At 38.6% G+C, this 17,641-nt stretch overlaps 1 protein-coding gene and 1 long non-coding RNA gene across 3 annotated transcripts in view; one reads left to right on the forward strand and one right to left on the reverse strand.

Moving 5' to 3' along the window:
* The window catches only part of DDX10 (DEAD-box helicase 10), a 165,346-nt gene that overhangs the window by 12,272 nt on the left and 135,433 nt on the right, over positions 1–17,641 (reverse strand). Inside the window, exons 17-18 of one of the 2 annotated variants that reach the window (XM_090133885.1) lie at positions 2,378–2,511; positions 34–184 (exon numbers count right to left, since the gene is read on the reverse strand). In XM_090133885.1, coding sequence (XP_089990011.1) covers positions 34–184; positions 2,378–2,511 — 285 coding nt within the window. The remainder of the gene's footprint in view (positions 1–33; positions 185–2,377; positions 2,512–17,641) is intronic. The other variant, XM_031606202.2, reaches the window with a different exon arrangement.
* LOC116237206 (uncharacterized) lies at positions 127–2,523 on the forward strand. The gene is made up of 3 exons (XR_004168686.2): positions 127–205; positions 1,175–1,258; positions 2,436–2,523. It is a non-coding gene; the product is annotated as an uncharacterized LOC116237206 (long non-coding RNA).

The following is a 17,641-nucleotide window of genomic DNA, read 5'->3' on the forward strand; positions in this document are numbered from 1 at the left end:
AACAACAAAAAAAAACACAAAAAAATCAGTTACCAAGGAAATGCTGCCTAGTGGACAGAGCACTTGGCCCTCAGGGTACCTGAGTTTTATTCCCAGATCTGTGTCATCAGCTTGGTCTTTGTGACGCAACATTGCTGTATGCAAAAACCATAGCCATCTCCTTGGTACAGTGTTCTGAGATTTGCTGAAGAAAATACATTAGAAGGTATTATTTAAGCCCTTTTTTCCTGTTTAACGTGCACTGTCTTTTCCATTCTACTTCACAGGAAAGGGAAATGACCAAGACCTTCTCTCTGTGAGCTGACATTCTGATTCCAGAAGGCCATGTCAACAGCTGATTCCAAAAAATATGCACTGATTAGAACTGCCAAGAATCTGCCCAACTCTATCAGTGTCTGTTCTTAAAACATAGCAAATCTTTTGTCTAGCTGATGTCCTTGGGAAGGGACTAGTAAGATCTCCCCTAGTAAATTGTTACTTAATGATACTGAAAATATATTAGGCAACCCCCCTCATAACTTTTTCAGAATGCTTATTAAACAGTTCCATTACAAAACACAGTTTTGTTGAGACAGCCTTTCCCAGCTAAGGCAGTCAGATGAAACAATGTTAAATCTTGTTTAGGAAACACAGCAATGAAATACCTTTCTCCTGCACTAGGTGTGCAACAACTTATGAGTAACTAGGAAACGCCTGAGGTAACAAAGTATATAATAGGTAATGTTTTGACATCAGGTTTCCTACGCTTGGTTGCTGATAAATCCTTCCCATCTGAGCATTTGTACATGTTCTTAATGGATTCCAGGAATCTGCCCTTCAGAAGCAACACACTAACTAATAAACAAGTATTGCTTGATTGCCAAGCTCTTACCAAAGATTTCTTTCAGACCTTTCCAATAAACTTCTATTCTTCTTCCAAGAAACAAACGATCAGTGACCACCTCTTATCTCACAATAACCTGTCCACTATTTTTTTTTTTATTTTTACCTTTTAATCTGGAGCAAAGCATTACTACTGAAGTCAGCTCAGAATTTGCTCTCAAAGGCAAAACAACAGAATGGGCACTGCTACAAGTCCTATTAGAATCCTGAAATACTTCTCTGGCTCCTATATTGATCTTCTACATAAACCAAACTTCCTAAATATGCTGTTGTTCTATTGCTTGTCTTACAGCTCATGTCAGCACAGAGATGGTCCAAACCCCACAAAATGGGATTCCACAGCATCTTCTAGCTCAAATGACTATCCTACATCCAGGTATTACTCATTATATTAAATGAGTCTCATATATTAAAAAGACAGTATTAACCATGTTTCTGAAATTATCTGGGGGAAGCTGAGAATACAATTTCATTATAGTAACCTGATCCTGCTCCAAGCAATATAAAAATACCACTAGAGAATGCATTCATCAAGTATGGCCAGATACATTTAAACTCTCGTAACACATGAAAAGCAATCTACAAATCCTCTTATACAAACCTTCTCAATAAATGCTGAATCTTAAACCTCATTACAGGAGAACGTTTTAACAAATTATGCTTCTTCCTCTCAGCAAAAGCTAATGGGCAGAGACAAGACGTCAGAAATACAGTAGGAACTGGAAGAACCTTGTTAAGCACTGGCTTCTTGTTTTCTGCCCATTTTTAGAAAGCCATTTTAATGTTTTACACCCAGCTTTTTCACTCATTCTACAAGGAGTACAGACACTGAATCAAGTGAGGGAAGTGAACACACAGAAGGAACTACAATTCAGTTACAGTTACCCTTTCACTCCTTGCACAAAAAAAAGCAGGAAAATCACTGCACGTACCCATCCCTATCAGTTCTACCGACCAACACACTGGTGAGAGACCTACAGGGGATATGGTCACCAGCTGCTTAATTAGGCTGTAAATCCATGTCACAGCACCCTGTCCTACACAGCATCCCCACAATGTTCACTCACTCTAGGGCTAGCGACAATACATAGCTGCTAGGATATCTGAGTCAGATGTGAAAAGTGAGATTTCTAAACCTAGACAGCTAGAAGAGGGCAAAATAAAGATCTGCACTTAACAGCACTAAGTGTCAATAAAATGCTTCTGAATGTGTAACACATAGGCTCTTTGTGAGAAACACACAAATGGACTTGTTGCTGTGAAGCCAATGACAGAAACCACACAGGACTTCACTCAGTATCTCTCTCATACAGCTTCACAAAATGAAATAATAGCTTTAACATAGATTTCTCTTCAGTACCCACCTCACAAACAAACTCTCAAATATTAAGTAGTGGAAGCAACAGGATAACTATAATGAGTTCCTAACATGTAAACACATCAGTTTCTAAAGAACATGAATACTTCGAAATCAACGAGGAAGATATGTACATACCCATAGCTGTCTTCGCTTTCTGTATCTTGTTCTTCATCAGAATCTTTGTATTTATCAGGATCTGGGAGAGTACTTGGATCAAACTCATCTTCACTTCCACTGTGTGCAAGAACAGCCACTGTTTCACCTTCAGCCTGCCAGGTGACAAATGGAGAGTTACAAGACAAGCAAACACATCCACGACCCCATTAACAGAGACACTATAACAAAATCCATTCACCACACCTGAAGGACATCACCAGTATACCCAGGAAAATGGAATCGTTTCTGAAGTCATCAGTGCTCTTCCTTCAAGACTATTAAAGGCTGAAGAATATTATTCATAACGAAGCTCAAGGATTTACATTCAATTTCTACTTTCATATTAAACCTACCAAATCTAAAAGATTTTGGCAGCATCTTAATAACAGTCATCTCAAAGTGTTTAAGACAGAACTCCACTGTCCCACAGAAACACTGGCGAAGAAACGTGAGCTTGAGGACACATTGATCACTTCTGTAAGGTGTACTTTATAAAATACAGTGATTTAAAATGTAGGCATTCTTCCACGCCAGTTGAAACGAAAGTGCTAAAATCTGAGTGGAATTAAGTGTCCTATGGGAGTTTCTGCCATTCACTGCAAGTGATGTGTGGTCTTGAGGCTCCCTCCCATCTCCCCTCTGGGGCTCAGCTCCCCTCAGTCTTGCAGCCCTTCTTTGGAAGGCAAGTTTCCCCACGAGTGTGGGAATGCCTCACTAATTCCTTAACAGAAAGGGCACTCCATAAAGGTCTTGGATGATAAAATAAATCTGACTGCACTGCAAGTGGTTCTGAACCAACAGCACCACTTTTGTAAATGTTACTACTGTGAATGGGCAGTAACAAAGCAGACAGTTTGGAGGGCTTATGCAACTGCATATGCACACAAAAACACAGACAAAAAGCTCACAGGCAATTTTAAGTGACACAGATCTGAGATTCACACATTCTTATAGCGAAAAGCAAAGCAAAAAAAAAACAACAACAAAAAAAAAAACCCACAAAAACAAACAAAAAACCCCAATGAAATTATAGTTAAATACATCACTATCTTCTGTTTACATTTCTAAAAAATATCCCTGGATGAATTTTCAAAGCAGCACTCATTTAAATGATACTTTATCCTGTGAATAACTTCACATAATTAAATATTTAAAGTTAATTACTGTTGTGATTTTTCATTACTTCCATCCATCTCCAGGCCAAAGTTTTAAAGTACACTGTTCTCAAGTGCACAGATCTCACCACAATAAACACAAACAAAACCCACATCAAATTCTTTTTTTTTTTTAATATTGGCATATATGGTAAGTGAAAGGAAATGAGCTGGTGAGGGGTAAGATTAGTCAGTGCTGCAAGGGCCTGTCCAGCAACACTTCTACAATGCCCTGAAAGCAATGAGAAAGAGCTAAAAGCCACATTTGCTATTAAAAGGAAAGAGAAAAAAACATAGGAAACATGCATTTTGTTCTTGACTGTTATAAAATACAAGTAAAGGTAATTGCACAGCTGGCTGTATGAAATCACTAAGGGTATCATCAGACTCAGCAGCACTGGGAACTACCTGCAGTAACACAGGCACTGACTGAAAAGCATGCTGATAGGCAGGAACTTCAGGCACAACAGTTCACAACAAAATTAAAAAATACAACACATTTTTTGCCTTGCAACAATATCCTCCAGTTCATCTCTTAGCACATCGAAGAGCACTGTTAACAGAATACTGTTCTGAAGGTTATTTTTTTCTAAAGAACTTCTGTATTTGAAAAGTGTTCTGCATTATATTATAGATTATTTCTATTTCTTTCAAATGTTCAATATTCGCTCTTCATTTGAGCCACTGCACCTGTTCTTTCAATAGAAGTAGTACACACAAAATACATATTAAAAAAAGCAGAAGAGAAACATTGTTCAAAGCTGTGATACGGAATAAAATATTTTTAACATGTATGTGTGACACAGCAACAGAAAGCCAACATTTGTTGGCAGTCATCCTTTAAGATGTGGAGCTCTTGGAGCGGGTCCAGAGGAGGGCACTAAGATGATCAGAGGGCTGGAGCACCTCTCCTGTGAGGAAAGGTTGAGGGAACTGGGCCTGTTTAGCTTGGAGAAGAGAAGGCTCCAGGGAGACCTCATTCTGGCCTTCAGTACTTGAAGGGAGCATATAAACAGGAGGGGGAACGGCTGTTTACGAGGGTGAATAGTGATAAGACAAGGGGGAATGGTTTTAAACTGAGACAGGGGAGGTTTAGGTTAGATATTAGGAGGAAGTTCTTCACACAGAGGGTGGTGACACATCAGAACAGGTTGCCCAAGGAGGTTGTGGATGCCCCATCCCTGGAGGCATTCAAGGCCAGGCTGGATGGGGCTGTGAGCAACCTGGTCTAGAGGGAGGTGTCCCTGCCTATAGCAGGGAGTTGGAACTTGATGTTGTTAAACCCAAACCATTCTATCATGAAAGTATTCTACGATACATGTACATGTAAAACAAACACTCACAGAGCAAGCCTTCACTTTCATTATGCTTTCATATCCACTTTTCCAGCAAAAATGTTGCAGAGATGTATTCAAAGTAATGCTTACTATTACAAAAGAAATAATTGGCAAAGATGCTTCTAATTCATAATAAATCATAAGGTCATATTTCTTATGAGCACTGCCTGTTACATATTCATTAAAATATTCGTTTGTCCCTGAAACTGTTAAGAACTTGAGCATGAACATTTATCATCCAGAGCTGAACAACTCATTATTTTTCACTCTTTATTTAAATTTTTATCAACCAGTCAGGAAGAAGAAATCTTGTGATTTCACATTACTCACCACAACAACAGGAGGAAAAAACGTCAAATCACTGCATGAGGCAACACCTGTAAAATTCTTTAGATAAAACTTACAAATAGGATGCAATTTAGGGAATTGCAATTGGATCCTTCCTAGAGCAAGCCCTATCAAAGACAACATGAACTGAAGAACAGATTCGTACTGTCTGTAATTTATGTCTAAGTTCAGGTGACAATTTGCTTTGCAGAATGATTTATTACGAAGTTCTACTGTGGACAGAAAGCTATTCAATCATCAAATCAGGCTAGTCAGGAAAACAGGATTCAGTGGCCCTTACCTTGCTATTTTCATTCTGCCACAGGGTAACTAGCTATCTTTTACCATACCTGACAGGCTGGCCCCTTCTATTAGCAGTATAGTATCAGTATGTACAAACTTCGTGTGAAAACTTCCAGTTTTAATACGGCACAGAGATGAAAACATCTCTGTATTCACACAGTATCCCTATGAGATACTTCTTGTTGCAAGACAACACTACAGAAAAATTCAGCACAGTTCCTATGCAGGAAAATGGAAGATTTGGATACCTCACTGCCATCTACACACAGTACCAGGTCAGTGATGACACACTTCAAGCATTTTGGAAAGATACATAAGGGTGAAGCAAACAGGGCAGGCTCCTCTAGAGCTGCTGCCCTGCTTTGAGACATGGTACCTCCTACACAACACCCAGCTGTTTTTATTACAAGATGCAATGGCAACTGAGTTTCTTTATAGAGAAAGCTGAATACATGAAGATCAGGCAGATGTGTTAGGCAGTCTGAGAGAAACCTAAAATGAAGAAATTAATGCAACTTTTTACGGAAACAGACACTCAAGGGATTACATTTTTCTGACCAGTACAGGGATGTCTTCTTTCTGCCACCCATTAGGTATTCAAGTAAGAACTATCTACTGCTGTGGGATAAAAATGGAAAGCTGAAAAACATGCTATGAAAACCTGTGGATACACAGATGCTGCTGCTTTATCCAGGATTTAAATTACACAATACATTTATTGAGGTATTTAGTTTATAATTAATGTAATAGGTTTTTTTTTTTTTTTTATTTGATTAAATTATCTGGAGTTGCAGTTCTTATGTTCAACCCTTTGAGCAATTTATTAGTCTCTAGTAACCAATTTGAGTGAGGCAGAGAATTGCTTCAGCAGTGTCAGTTCTGTCCATAGCACTTTATAGATACAGCACAGTGGTGGAATAGTTCTAATTAACTAAAAAGAAGAGTTTTAAGGTTTGTTTAGAAGTTGGTCAGACTTGATTTCTGTCTTTCAACAGTAACAAGTTATACAACATTTATTATTCCTACTAAAACATTCAGTTCCTTTAGAGGTATGTCACCTTTGGTTTCTGTTAATAATGTGGTCTCTCCCAGTAAGCAGTTTGTGATTTTAATGCAGTTCAAAGGTAAGTTTTAAATACTGTTAGCAGGTACTTTGTACAAGTACACAACTTTTAAACATACAATATCTTTCATGACCTGACAGCATTTCAAAGTATATTAACTTTCTTCTTTTATGTTTCAGATAAAAACCAGAGTTTCTTCTGCACCATTAGTAATAATAGAGCACATTCACAGAGGTGTTTAGTAAGGCCTCCTTTAAGCCATCTCTTACTCTGCATTCACCTGATTGCTTTGGGGACTTTTTTTTCATAGCCTTAAGCCCTAACCCAGAACACTGTGTCCCATGGGATGTGTGGTTGCTCTGGTACTGCATCACTTACACTGCCCAAAGGAATACAACTATTCTGGTAGTTCACAAATAGAAATACAGCCTTTGATGTAGATGGGGTGTTTGATCCAATAGTCGCTTTGAAGACAAAGACCAAAGCCACAGATGATACTGGGAGCTAGTGGAGCAAATCAAGTGCAGATCTGACATAGAAAGAGTTGCTTAAACCATTCTTAAATGGGGCAACCACTAATGATCCCCAATAGCCTTCAAAACCTAAACTGAACGACAACAGCTCTAATTGAAAGTGACAAACACCCATAGCACTATCTCCACTGAGACAAGGATCTGGTGAGATTTTTTCTTACAAGTCAAGAGGGAAAACTGTGACCAAGTCAAGTGAACTTTCTTCCTGTTATCTTTCACTCTGCCACCTACAGGTAATCTGTCCTCTTCAAAACTGGTTTAGCAAATCCTTCTAGCCTAGTTTGTTCTTGTGGGTAACCAGGAAGCAGTATACAGAAGGGTAGAATGAGCAGAGAACAGGTCACTGTTGCTTTCTGGTCACACCAGCCTAATGTGAGGCATGCAGGCTGATTCAAGGCACATCACAGAAAGGAGAAGTTACAAATCGAATGTGTGGCCAAATTCCACTGGACTGGCCACAAAGGCTGGTAACCAAAAACTGGAGAAATCGAGGCTGCAGGTTAGTCAGGAAGACATAGGCAGAAACACTACAATGATGGAACTTGCATTCCCACAATCTGGAAGGAGTAACCCTCCCTCCTCTGAAAGGAGTATCAGTCTTGTGGTTTGGTAGAAATGACAGACAACTCTTAGCTTCATCTGCAAAACATTCACCCTTCCCAATCACCAGCAGTCACACCAAGGTTCAATTTCATCTGTTATTTCTTTTAAGCAATCTGACATCTTAATAAAAAAAGAAAAATAGCATAGCTTAACCACAGGCACAGCTGAGAACTGATGTAAACACAAAAATCATAGAAATATCTACACATCCACTTCTGACTTTTTGATACTAGTAGAGCTTCTGCAGTGATTGTAGTTTATCTGTAAACTTGGTCTCTATGAAGTACCAGTATTCCATATCAGAGTTAATAGCTATGTAACAAATGCAGATAGAGAAAGATGATCTGTTAAATTTACAACTACAGACTCATCAATGTCAGAATGAGATGCTGAGAATTTCTGAATCCACCCAAAGACTGTTTTTTATTTCAATGGATTTGTTCTTATCTTTATTGGAATTATAATGGTTCTGTCTCAAAATTGGATGTTATGCTTTTAAGTTATTACTTGCTCCTAGGAGGCCCATGTAGAATCCTTGCAGTAAATACAACATTGTTCAAGCTGTTATCAGCCACAGCTACTAACATGATTTAACAAAAGGGCAAACTACCACAGTTCATGTGTGAAAGCTCAGGATAAAACAGCAATACAGATGAGTTAAATACCATTCATGCTACAGACATGAAAATACAACTTAAAAGATGCTTAGTTACTATGTTGGTAGCACCGGAACTAAAATACAGTGTGGAATATATGAAATTTTGACAAACAGTAGGGTGAAATTACTGCTTATATTGCTGATTTTAGAGATTGATCGTACCTGTACTCCACAGAAGCTCAAGCTAATAGATCCAGCATAATGAAATACAGCCAGGAGCACATGGTTGTTTTAGATGCCATAAAGGATCAAAACTACAATCTTTAGTATCATAAACAAAATCTCTGGCATTTGAATTAACACAGTAGTAGATTAAATCTTCGCACAGATTCCAGTGTCTGCCACACCAGCAGCTGGACAGAGATGCCACCATGCACACTACGTCCTTCTCTGAAATAAAGCTGGTGTAAAACATTCGGTAACACAAGGGCCTAAAACAGGAACAGACTAAACTATTTCTATTTCAAAATCTTTCTAATGCTAAGTGGCCGGGTATCATTTTGCTTGCAAGTGAGCAAGTAGTACAGGAATGAAAAGGGAGGGAGAGGGGCAGTTATTTGTTGTGCCTTATAGAAAAAAAAAATTAGTCTGGGAAAATTCAACATGTCAATATACATGTCCAACAGTCTGAGTCCTCTCACAAAAAATAGAAAATCACAGTGCAGAAGTTTTTAAGCTTATACTCTCCACATATAACCCTTGCATCCTTACATTCCTCTCCCTACTTTCAAGTACACAGCAGTCACAGCCGTCAGCTCTAATACAGAAAAGTAGTTCTCCGCAGTAGTCTCTGTGTTCAGACACTTCAACTCCCTCCTTCTCCAGGGAACCTCAACATACACCCACAGAGAAAGTTCCTACACAAAAGAATTTTCCTTGCATCACTATCTGGCTTTTTTGAATGAGCCAGAAGAAACTACATCCTCTTGTTATGTAGCAGAAGTACCCCAGAGCCACAGCCACATCACAGTGGGGACTGAAAGCAAAGACCTCTCTGGGTTTGGCAGCTGCTGTATCTTTCTAAAATAGACAGGTTCCTAGCAGCAGTGGTACAAAAGAATCAGAATGGAAACCTTCATACTACATAATTCTGTAAACTGGTTTGTTTCACTCTTTTCCTTGAAACAATGGATTTGTATTCAGTGAATGAGAAACTAAAGTACATTTGCAGCATGCTCTGGGTAAGGTTTTATATGACAAGACTTTCGTGTCTTCAATGTCCTGGTTAAGTCATGTACTGCAAACATCTGTACAAAACACGTACATGAAACTGGGTGTTTAAAGGGAGAAAAATCTGAGTTAAATTAATTTCTTGCCATGAAATTTATTCTAACAACTACTGTGCTTTTACAGACAGAACTGAGAAAAAGAATCACAGAAGCATTGCTGTTTACAGCACTGACTCGACTGCTTGCTGTGAGAACAAGAAATTGTCTGCCTTCAGGACCTATTCAACATCAGCAGCAGTTTTACATTTGTTCAATGCAAAGAAGTACCCAATAAGTGACACTGCCAGCACTGGTGCTGTAGATTCATTCATTATTACTTTTGTTGTCGTTGAATCCACGTTCCCATGGATTGCAACTTTACCTTGCAAAATACAATGGAGAAGACAAGTTGTTGGCAGAGCTCAAGGGTTGAGTGGAAGACAAGGGAGAACAGACAACTACAGTTTGATGACAAACAAGGAAGCAAGCAGGCTGGGGAACATTGTGGCACTAGGCACACAACAGCAGGACTCCTACCCATTCCCACAGGCATTGCTGCAAATGGGACCTTGAAAAAGCCTTTGAGGTCTCACAGCCACCCACAGACAGCTTAGTTAAGTGAGAGGAAAAAACAAGAACAATAAAAATCAAGGTGATGCTGGAAAACCAAGCAAGCAGGCAATACGTGGTGAGAACTCTTCATACCATTCAATGGTTGATGACCATGACAGGTGCTGAAAGTTAAGGGCTGCAGAGATACATGAAGAGAGGTAATTTTGCTGGACATTTTGAATAGATACTAATGAAGTAAAAAGGCATTCAAAAGCAAAGTGGAGATGATACTACAGCAGCTGAGACAGAAAATGATAATAACCCTTGATAACAATATGTAGACAAATAGGAAACTTATGTCTTTGAAATGTCAAGTAAAAAGAATGAGAAAGATCTGTACAAGGCAAGATTTACAATATATCCTTCTATATTTATACATGGCAATGTCTTCCAACTAACTGAAAGAAATAAACAGTTTTTCAGGTCTAAAACAAACGCAAGCAACTTCAAAGCAAAAAAAAAAAAAGTAAAAATAATACTAAAAAGAGAAGTTAAGAATAATTTCTGAGACATACTGTTAATTGAGATAACATTTAACAGCATGTGTGCAATAGAGCTGGAGAAAGATAGAAGTGAGAGAAGCTACAGAATGATTTTCTACCCAAAAAGAGAGAGTGAATGACTTGTAATTTGAGGAAAATGAAGGGACATGATTTAGCAGTGGACGTGTATTGTTAGGTGGATGGTTAAGCTTAATCTTGAAGGTCTTTTCTTTTTTTTGAGAATTGCCTATCTCAAGAAACTTAAGTGAAACAAACCACTGTTTGCATTTGGACAGAAAAATAGAGCTGAGAGACTCATTAGTACACACACGAATTGATATTCATGGACAAAGCATCAGGAGTTTGCATGGGCTCAGGAAGCAGGTAGATAGATTACAGTAAGAAAAATAAGCCAAGGGATATTAAGTGCAACTGTGCTGTGCCTTTATCCTTTGAAGTCCAAATCTCCACAGCCAGAGAGCGTAACAAGTGCTTCCAGTGACTGAATAACTTTTGGTTTTAGTAACTGAAATACAAGTGGCATAAAAAAGAAGAGAGCAGAAGATCTGGCACCTGGCTATAGGCACAGTTGATGTATGAAGGACTTCTGTTCCCTGGAAGCCCCCATTAATATTTACAACAATGAGACTCAAACATGCCATAGTCATGGAAGGTGTTTTCCTTTTAGCCCAGGAATTTTTAAGTAGGACATTGCAATTTTCAGCTAAGGACATCTTATCCCTTGCAGTTGCTCATTTGTTGGCTTGTTCATTTCAACATCTGAAAAATCTTTATACTCCATAAATAATGCATTCTATCCATAACAAAAGGATACAGTACACAGTATGATTGATTACCTTGGCATTTAGCTCTTGTGAGAATAGTTTTTGTGAAACATGGCTCTATTGGTTCCCAGAAAATTACATTTTGGCAAAACTGTCTGAACTATCAAACTTAGGTATGGCTAGACATAATGTTATTAATACTGCACGGGCAGGCACAAACTATAACTTCTTAAACTGCACCAAAACAACACGATCTGTTGTCAGAGTGGGTGGATCAATTTATATCAGTAATTTAAATCACTAACCACAATCCCAATTAAAATTGGCAAAGATTTAATTCACGCAGTAGCATACACAAATAATGAATTGTCCTTTTGTTTTTCTTTTCAGTGTTTTGTGACAATGTCTTTTACACGAAATTTTGCACTATCTTTTGCTATTTGAAGTCTCTTTTTTCATCTTCCAAAGATAACATGATACCAGACACTTTGATGAAAATAACTCCATCCTAGTTGAAATTAAGACATAGCATAGAATCAGAACGGCCTGGGTTGAAAAGGACCCCAGTGATCATTGAGTTCCAACCCCCCTGCTATGTGCAGGGTCACCAGCCACCAGACCAGGCTGCCCAGAGCCACATCCAGCCTGGCCTTGAATGCCTCCAGGGATGGGGCATCCACAGCCTCCTTGGGCAACCTGTTCCAGTGTGTCACCACCCTCTGTGTGAAAAACTTCCTCCTAATATCTAATCTAAACCTCGCCTGTCTCAGTTTAAAACTGTTCCCCCTTGTCCTATCACTGTCAACACATGTAAACAGCTGTTTCCTCTCCTGTTTATATGCTTCATTCAAGTCCTGGAAGGCCACAATGAGGTCTCCCCAGAGCCTTCTCTTCTCCAAGCTAAACAAGCCCAGTTCCCTCAACCTTTCCTCACAGGAGAGGTGCTCCAGCCCTCTGATCATCTTAGTGCCCTCCTCTGGACCCGCTCCAAGAGCTCCTGTACTGGGCCAGGGCCCCCCAAGCCTGGAGACAGTCCTTCTCCATACTGACATTAGCAAATGATAAAAGAGTCACCATCCATTTGCTAAATGATTCCTAGTAATAGCGACTACCGTCTCTTTCCATCCAGAACTGAAACAGATTTAAAGTAAAATTTTAATTAAAACATTGTAAAATATGTTACATAGCATGTGCATATTATTTAAAAGTTATTACTAATCAATACTTTAAGTCGAACCATTCTAAATACAAGAAATATTTGGAAGAAAAATTAAGTTTATCCAAGAAAGTGCTGTATTTCAAAATAATATTTAGCAATGCATACATTCTCTGATGCTAAAAATAAATTTCACTTATTCTGAGCATCCTACCTTAGATGATTTTGATACAGTTAACAGCCTCAGATCTAATTTCTATTCTGAGACTGAAAGAGGATAAAGAATAAACTGAAGAATAAACACAACTATGCAGTTCCTCAAACATTTGTATGTTTTTCAACCTTTAACTACACTTAGAGCTGAACATACCAAATATACCTAAATAAAGAAAAGGCTATTTCCCTGATCCAGGGAAGTATACAACTTATTATAAAAATATGGTTAACTTTTTCACACTGTTCAACTGCTCTCTAATTCACATCACTTCTTGAAACTTAGCAGTAACTTCATTCCTTGAATTGTGTTAGATTACTTTCACAGATTTACATCAAGTTGTCTTCAATATCTTAATTTAACCTATTTCTCTTTTAACTTCTCGAACAGTATGTACCCAATTTGCTTTAATTTAATATAAGTATTTAAACAACTATTGTTTTCTTTTTATTGAACTTCTGCTTTTTAACCATTATGTTCTTAACTTTAAGATGCATTTGAAGTAGCGGTGGTTTGTTTTTTTCCTCCTTTTTCTCCCAAGCACTTGCAAAATATATATAAAATGTCAAGAAAAGAGAAAAAAAGGATAAATGTTAGTCACAGTGACTTAAATCACAGCATGCTTAAAAAGGTGTCGGAGAAAGTAATTTTAGCCTAACTCTACTGCTTATTATGAACTCCAGTGTACACAGCTCACTTGCTCTACTCACTTCTTGGTGTTATATAATCCTCTTGCAATGATGATATGTCACACATAAGTAAATACTGGAAACAGAAATAGCAAACTGGAAACAAGACCTACTGGTTTGAGTGTAGACTTATTACCAGTTCTCATTAATTTATTAGCCAACCAGAAACAGAAGTGTCAGCTTTTTATTACCCAGATGGACTCCTATCAGGAAAAGTATTCAGTAAAGCTCCATGACACACCTTCTGCATAGGTCACGTAACGAAAACCACCATCTCCACTATGAATAAAAAGTAATGTACTAAAACACATAAGCCTGACACAATATTCATGAGTTCATACAAGTTTTATTCTGTGAAGTTTAGGCTTTAAGTCTTCAATCTCCAGAACCTTTGCTTTAATTCTGGTTTTCAGATATGCCATAAGATGGCCAAAAACAAGAATTAGCTGAACTGCTGTAACAGTAACTTCTTGAGACCGACAGCAACTGAAGGCTCCATTAATCTCAGTGCAGTGATAATTTCAAAACCCTCAGAAAAATACAGTTAAGTGCTCTCTTACAGCAGGTTCCAAGCAAAATCCAGTCAATGGACCTACTCATAAATCTGTCTCTCTCGGCTTGCTACATAGCATATTTCTAATTCTCACACAGAAGCCCATCAAGTACGCACTGCAGTGCAGCTGTGTCAGCAGAAGACATGCAGGACTTGCAGCAGAGCAGGGCTGGTGGCCACTGCCTCCCTCTCCTTCCACAATGAATAAGCTGCAGTTGCATCATTCCTACCTTCATTTTCAAAGCCTTCAGTAATGAGGATCCCACAGTCTCACAAAAAACTTATGCTTCTATTCAGGTAACCACACCACAGAAACATATTTTCTAGTGTCTATACTGAATTTTCCTGTCAGAAACCTGTTACTTTTTGCACCAATCTGAGAACAGATTGCTCACTTACTATTCAAGTTTTTGAAATATTTCCTCAATTTCTCTCCTCTATAATCATGCCAAGTAATATGTAGCTCATCAGCCTGGGTACAGCATGCAAGAAAATGTTTTTTGGCCTGCTGAAAATTGAGATGCAGAGCCACTGCTTGACGTGTTTCTAGAGCAAAAAGACTCAGCAAGACTACTTTCTGAATGGGTCTCCAGTTAAGAAGGATCCACATGGTTTGGGTCCCAACCAGCAGAAAAACATTTACAGGCTTATCAGTCTGAGAAGAATTTTGAGAAAAATCAAATCATAGATTTTAACATTTAGTTGCTGTGCCATACATTCTGCAAGCAGACCCAGGATCCAGGTTACCTGCAAGTTCTGGAGATCATGGCTTTATCCCAAAATATAAACAGCAATCCATATAATGCATCAAGACTGTAGGTGGGTATTTTAACAAACTGAAAATTGTAGTTATGTTATACCACAGGCAGAAATAAGCCACTTTCTCCAACACCTGCCACATGATGTCTTGGACTTGCGTAACTCCTTCTGTTCTTGACCTAATACTTAAGACATAGATAAAAATCAATCCATTTTTGGCTTAGATTTTTTTTCCTTTGTTATATTAAACAAAGGTAAACTAACAAACAAAAAAAGCAAATGGAACTTTTAAACAGTGCTAAGCATGAATGCAATTTTAAAGACATATTATTATTGCTCCTGAGAAATAGTAGAGCCAAAGTGCCAGTCCACTTTACATAAGTCACATATCTCTGCACCGGGAATACTTCATCTTCAAAACATACTTTCTGGCTTTCTTCATAACCACTACTCTTTGCAAAAGACAAGTTTAGAATTTCAGCGTTATGGAGTCACTGAAATTATTTCTGCCTCAACAGAGCCACCTGATCATAAAATCCAGTCGTGATTTGATTGTACCTACAAACCTCCTTCTTCCCACACCTAACATAAACGTGTTATGCTTCCTTTTTAAGTTCTTGTACTTTCACAAAATTTTGAGGATAAAATTTAATGACCTGTATCAACTAAATAAATCATTTCTTGTATCACATTCTACTTGGCATACAATATTATCACAGAGAACATTTGCTAGAGGTACTGTTAAGTGAAATTCCTTGTTACATTATGCATGACTCCCCTAAGCACTGAGTACAAAATATCCATCATGAAATTCAGAATATATAATTAAAATTAGAAGTACATACAGACCTATGATCACCATTCTGACACCTCCAGTTATGACTTTTAATTAAACTCACTTTTTGTACTACGTCTATTTTTATTAAGTAGGCTATCACGCTTTATACACTACGCATAACTAAAAAGAGATTTTTTAAAAGTTATTTGTAAATGCCTTTTTTTAAAGTGTCATCCTAATTCAAGGCATTGTTCCATAACTTCTCTTCACAACTACAATGAAATGGTAACATCACTGAATATAATGTAGCACCTCTCTCAGGGCATCAACCACCACGCTGGCAAGCTATTTTAGCACCTGGAGCAACATTTCCCATGCAGACAAGTTGATAGATGAGGTCTCTGGATGATACATAGCATGGTTTACTATTTTTGTCAGGAAGTAAATTATCAAAAAAATGAAAACAAAGAGATTCCCTACCTGCTCAGATGCATCAGAGTGCCCCTCAGATTCCCAAATCCCTGTCTTCTTACTGGGGACCTCCCATCACTAAGGAGGACAGCTTTCACCCTCAGTATTTTCCCATATAGTAACCACTTTTAATAATTTCTATAGATCTCTGCTATTTGATAAATACAAAGATCCATTCAGATGGAACTCCAAACATCTCCTTTTCCTCAGAAGCTGCATCTTGCAGAGCAAAGGTGGCAGAACTTCACAGAAAGCAGCAGGGAGGGAGAAATCCTTTCAGCAGACCAATCCCACCCATGACCCCAGACCTTCCTCGCTGTGTTTTCTTCAACAAGCACTCTGTGTGGCTATTGAGTCCCTTACATATACCAAAAATCCATTTAATCCAAACATCGTCAACTATACCTCAGCCTGGTATCCAAAACATGGAGTGCTAACTGAACTTTACACACCATGTTAGCTCATACAGACACACACCGAAAATGTCTGCAACCTTTACTGGACAGGAAAATATGTTCACTCAGGATCTCAGCCTTCTGGGCACAAAGGAGCATTCAAACTGTAAGAAAGTGAGGCAAGTATATCAGCTGCTCTCCCTCCACAGAAATAGACTACTTCAAGTGAGTTTCAAGCAAGAAATGAGATTAGATACTGTACCCTTCCGCTCTGCCCTTGTGAGGCCCAATCTGCAGTACAGCACCCAGGCATGGGGGCCCCAGCAGAAGGAGGACATGGAGCTGATGGAGCAGGTTCAGAGGAAAGCCATGAAGATGAACACCTCTCTTATGAAGAAGGTTGAGGGAGCTGGGCTTGTTCAGCCCGGAGAAGAGATGGCTCTCCACCTCACTGTGGTTTTCCAGTACTTAAAGGGAGCTTATTACCAGGAGGGGGATCGATTTTTTACAGTCTGACAGCGACAGTACAAGGGGGAATGGTTTTAAACTAAAAGAGGGGAAATTTAGGTTAGATGTCAGGAGGAAATTCTTTACTCAGAGGATGGTGAGGCACTGGCACAGCTGCCCAGAGCTGTGGGTGCTCCACCCTGGAGGTGCTCAAGGCCAGGTTGGATGGGGCAGCCTCATCATGGGGTGGCAATGAGTCCATGGCAGGGGTTGGTACGAGGTGGGCTTTTAAGGTCCTTTCAACCCAAAACAATATTGCTTAAATAACAAAGGAAGCCCAGTAGTTTGAGATTCTAAATATCTACCTGGACTATAAACTAAGTAATGCAAGAGAAGAGTTTTTAATATTAAAACACTTTTGTCCACAGCATTCCTTGAAGAATCATTTTCTTCAAAGGCTATTCCCTCTATATTTGTCAAACAGTTGTCATTAACAGAGCCTAGCACTACAGCATTCAGTTTTTGATCTGGATCAAAACACCTCTCCAACACAGTCCAAACTAAAATTCTTTGTAATCAGCCTATTTATACTTACAAATCCTAAAACTTTCTCTTTGACCCCGATCACATACACAAACAGACTTAGTGGCTAACCAATGTTAAACAGAAGCCGAAAGTAGCTCTTCTGGAAAAACACCTTTATTAAAAGACCAGA

The sequence above is a fragment of the Phasianus colchicus genome, chromosome 1, assembly GCF_987193195.1.
Source record: "Phasianus colchicus chromosome 1, bPhaCol1.hap1.1, whole genome shotgun sequence".
NCBI classification, from domain to species: domain Eukaryota; kingdom Metazoa; phylum Chordata; class Aves; order Galliformes; family Phasianidae; genus Phasianus; species Phasianus colchicus.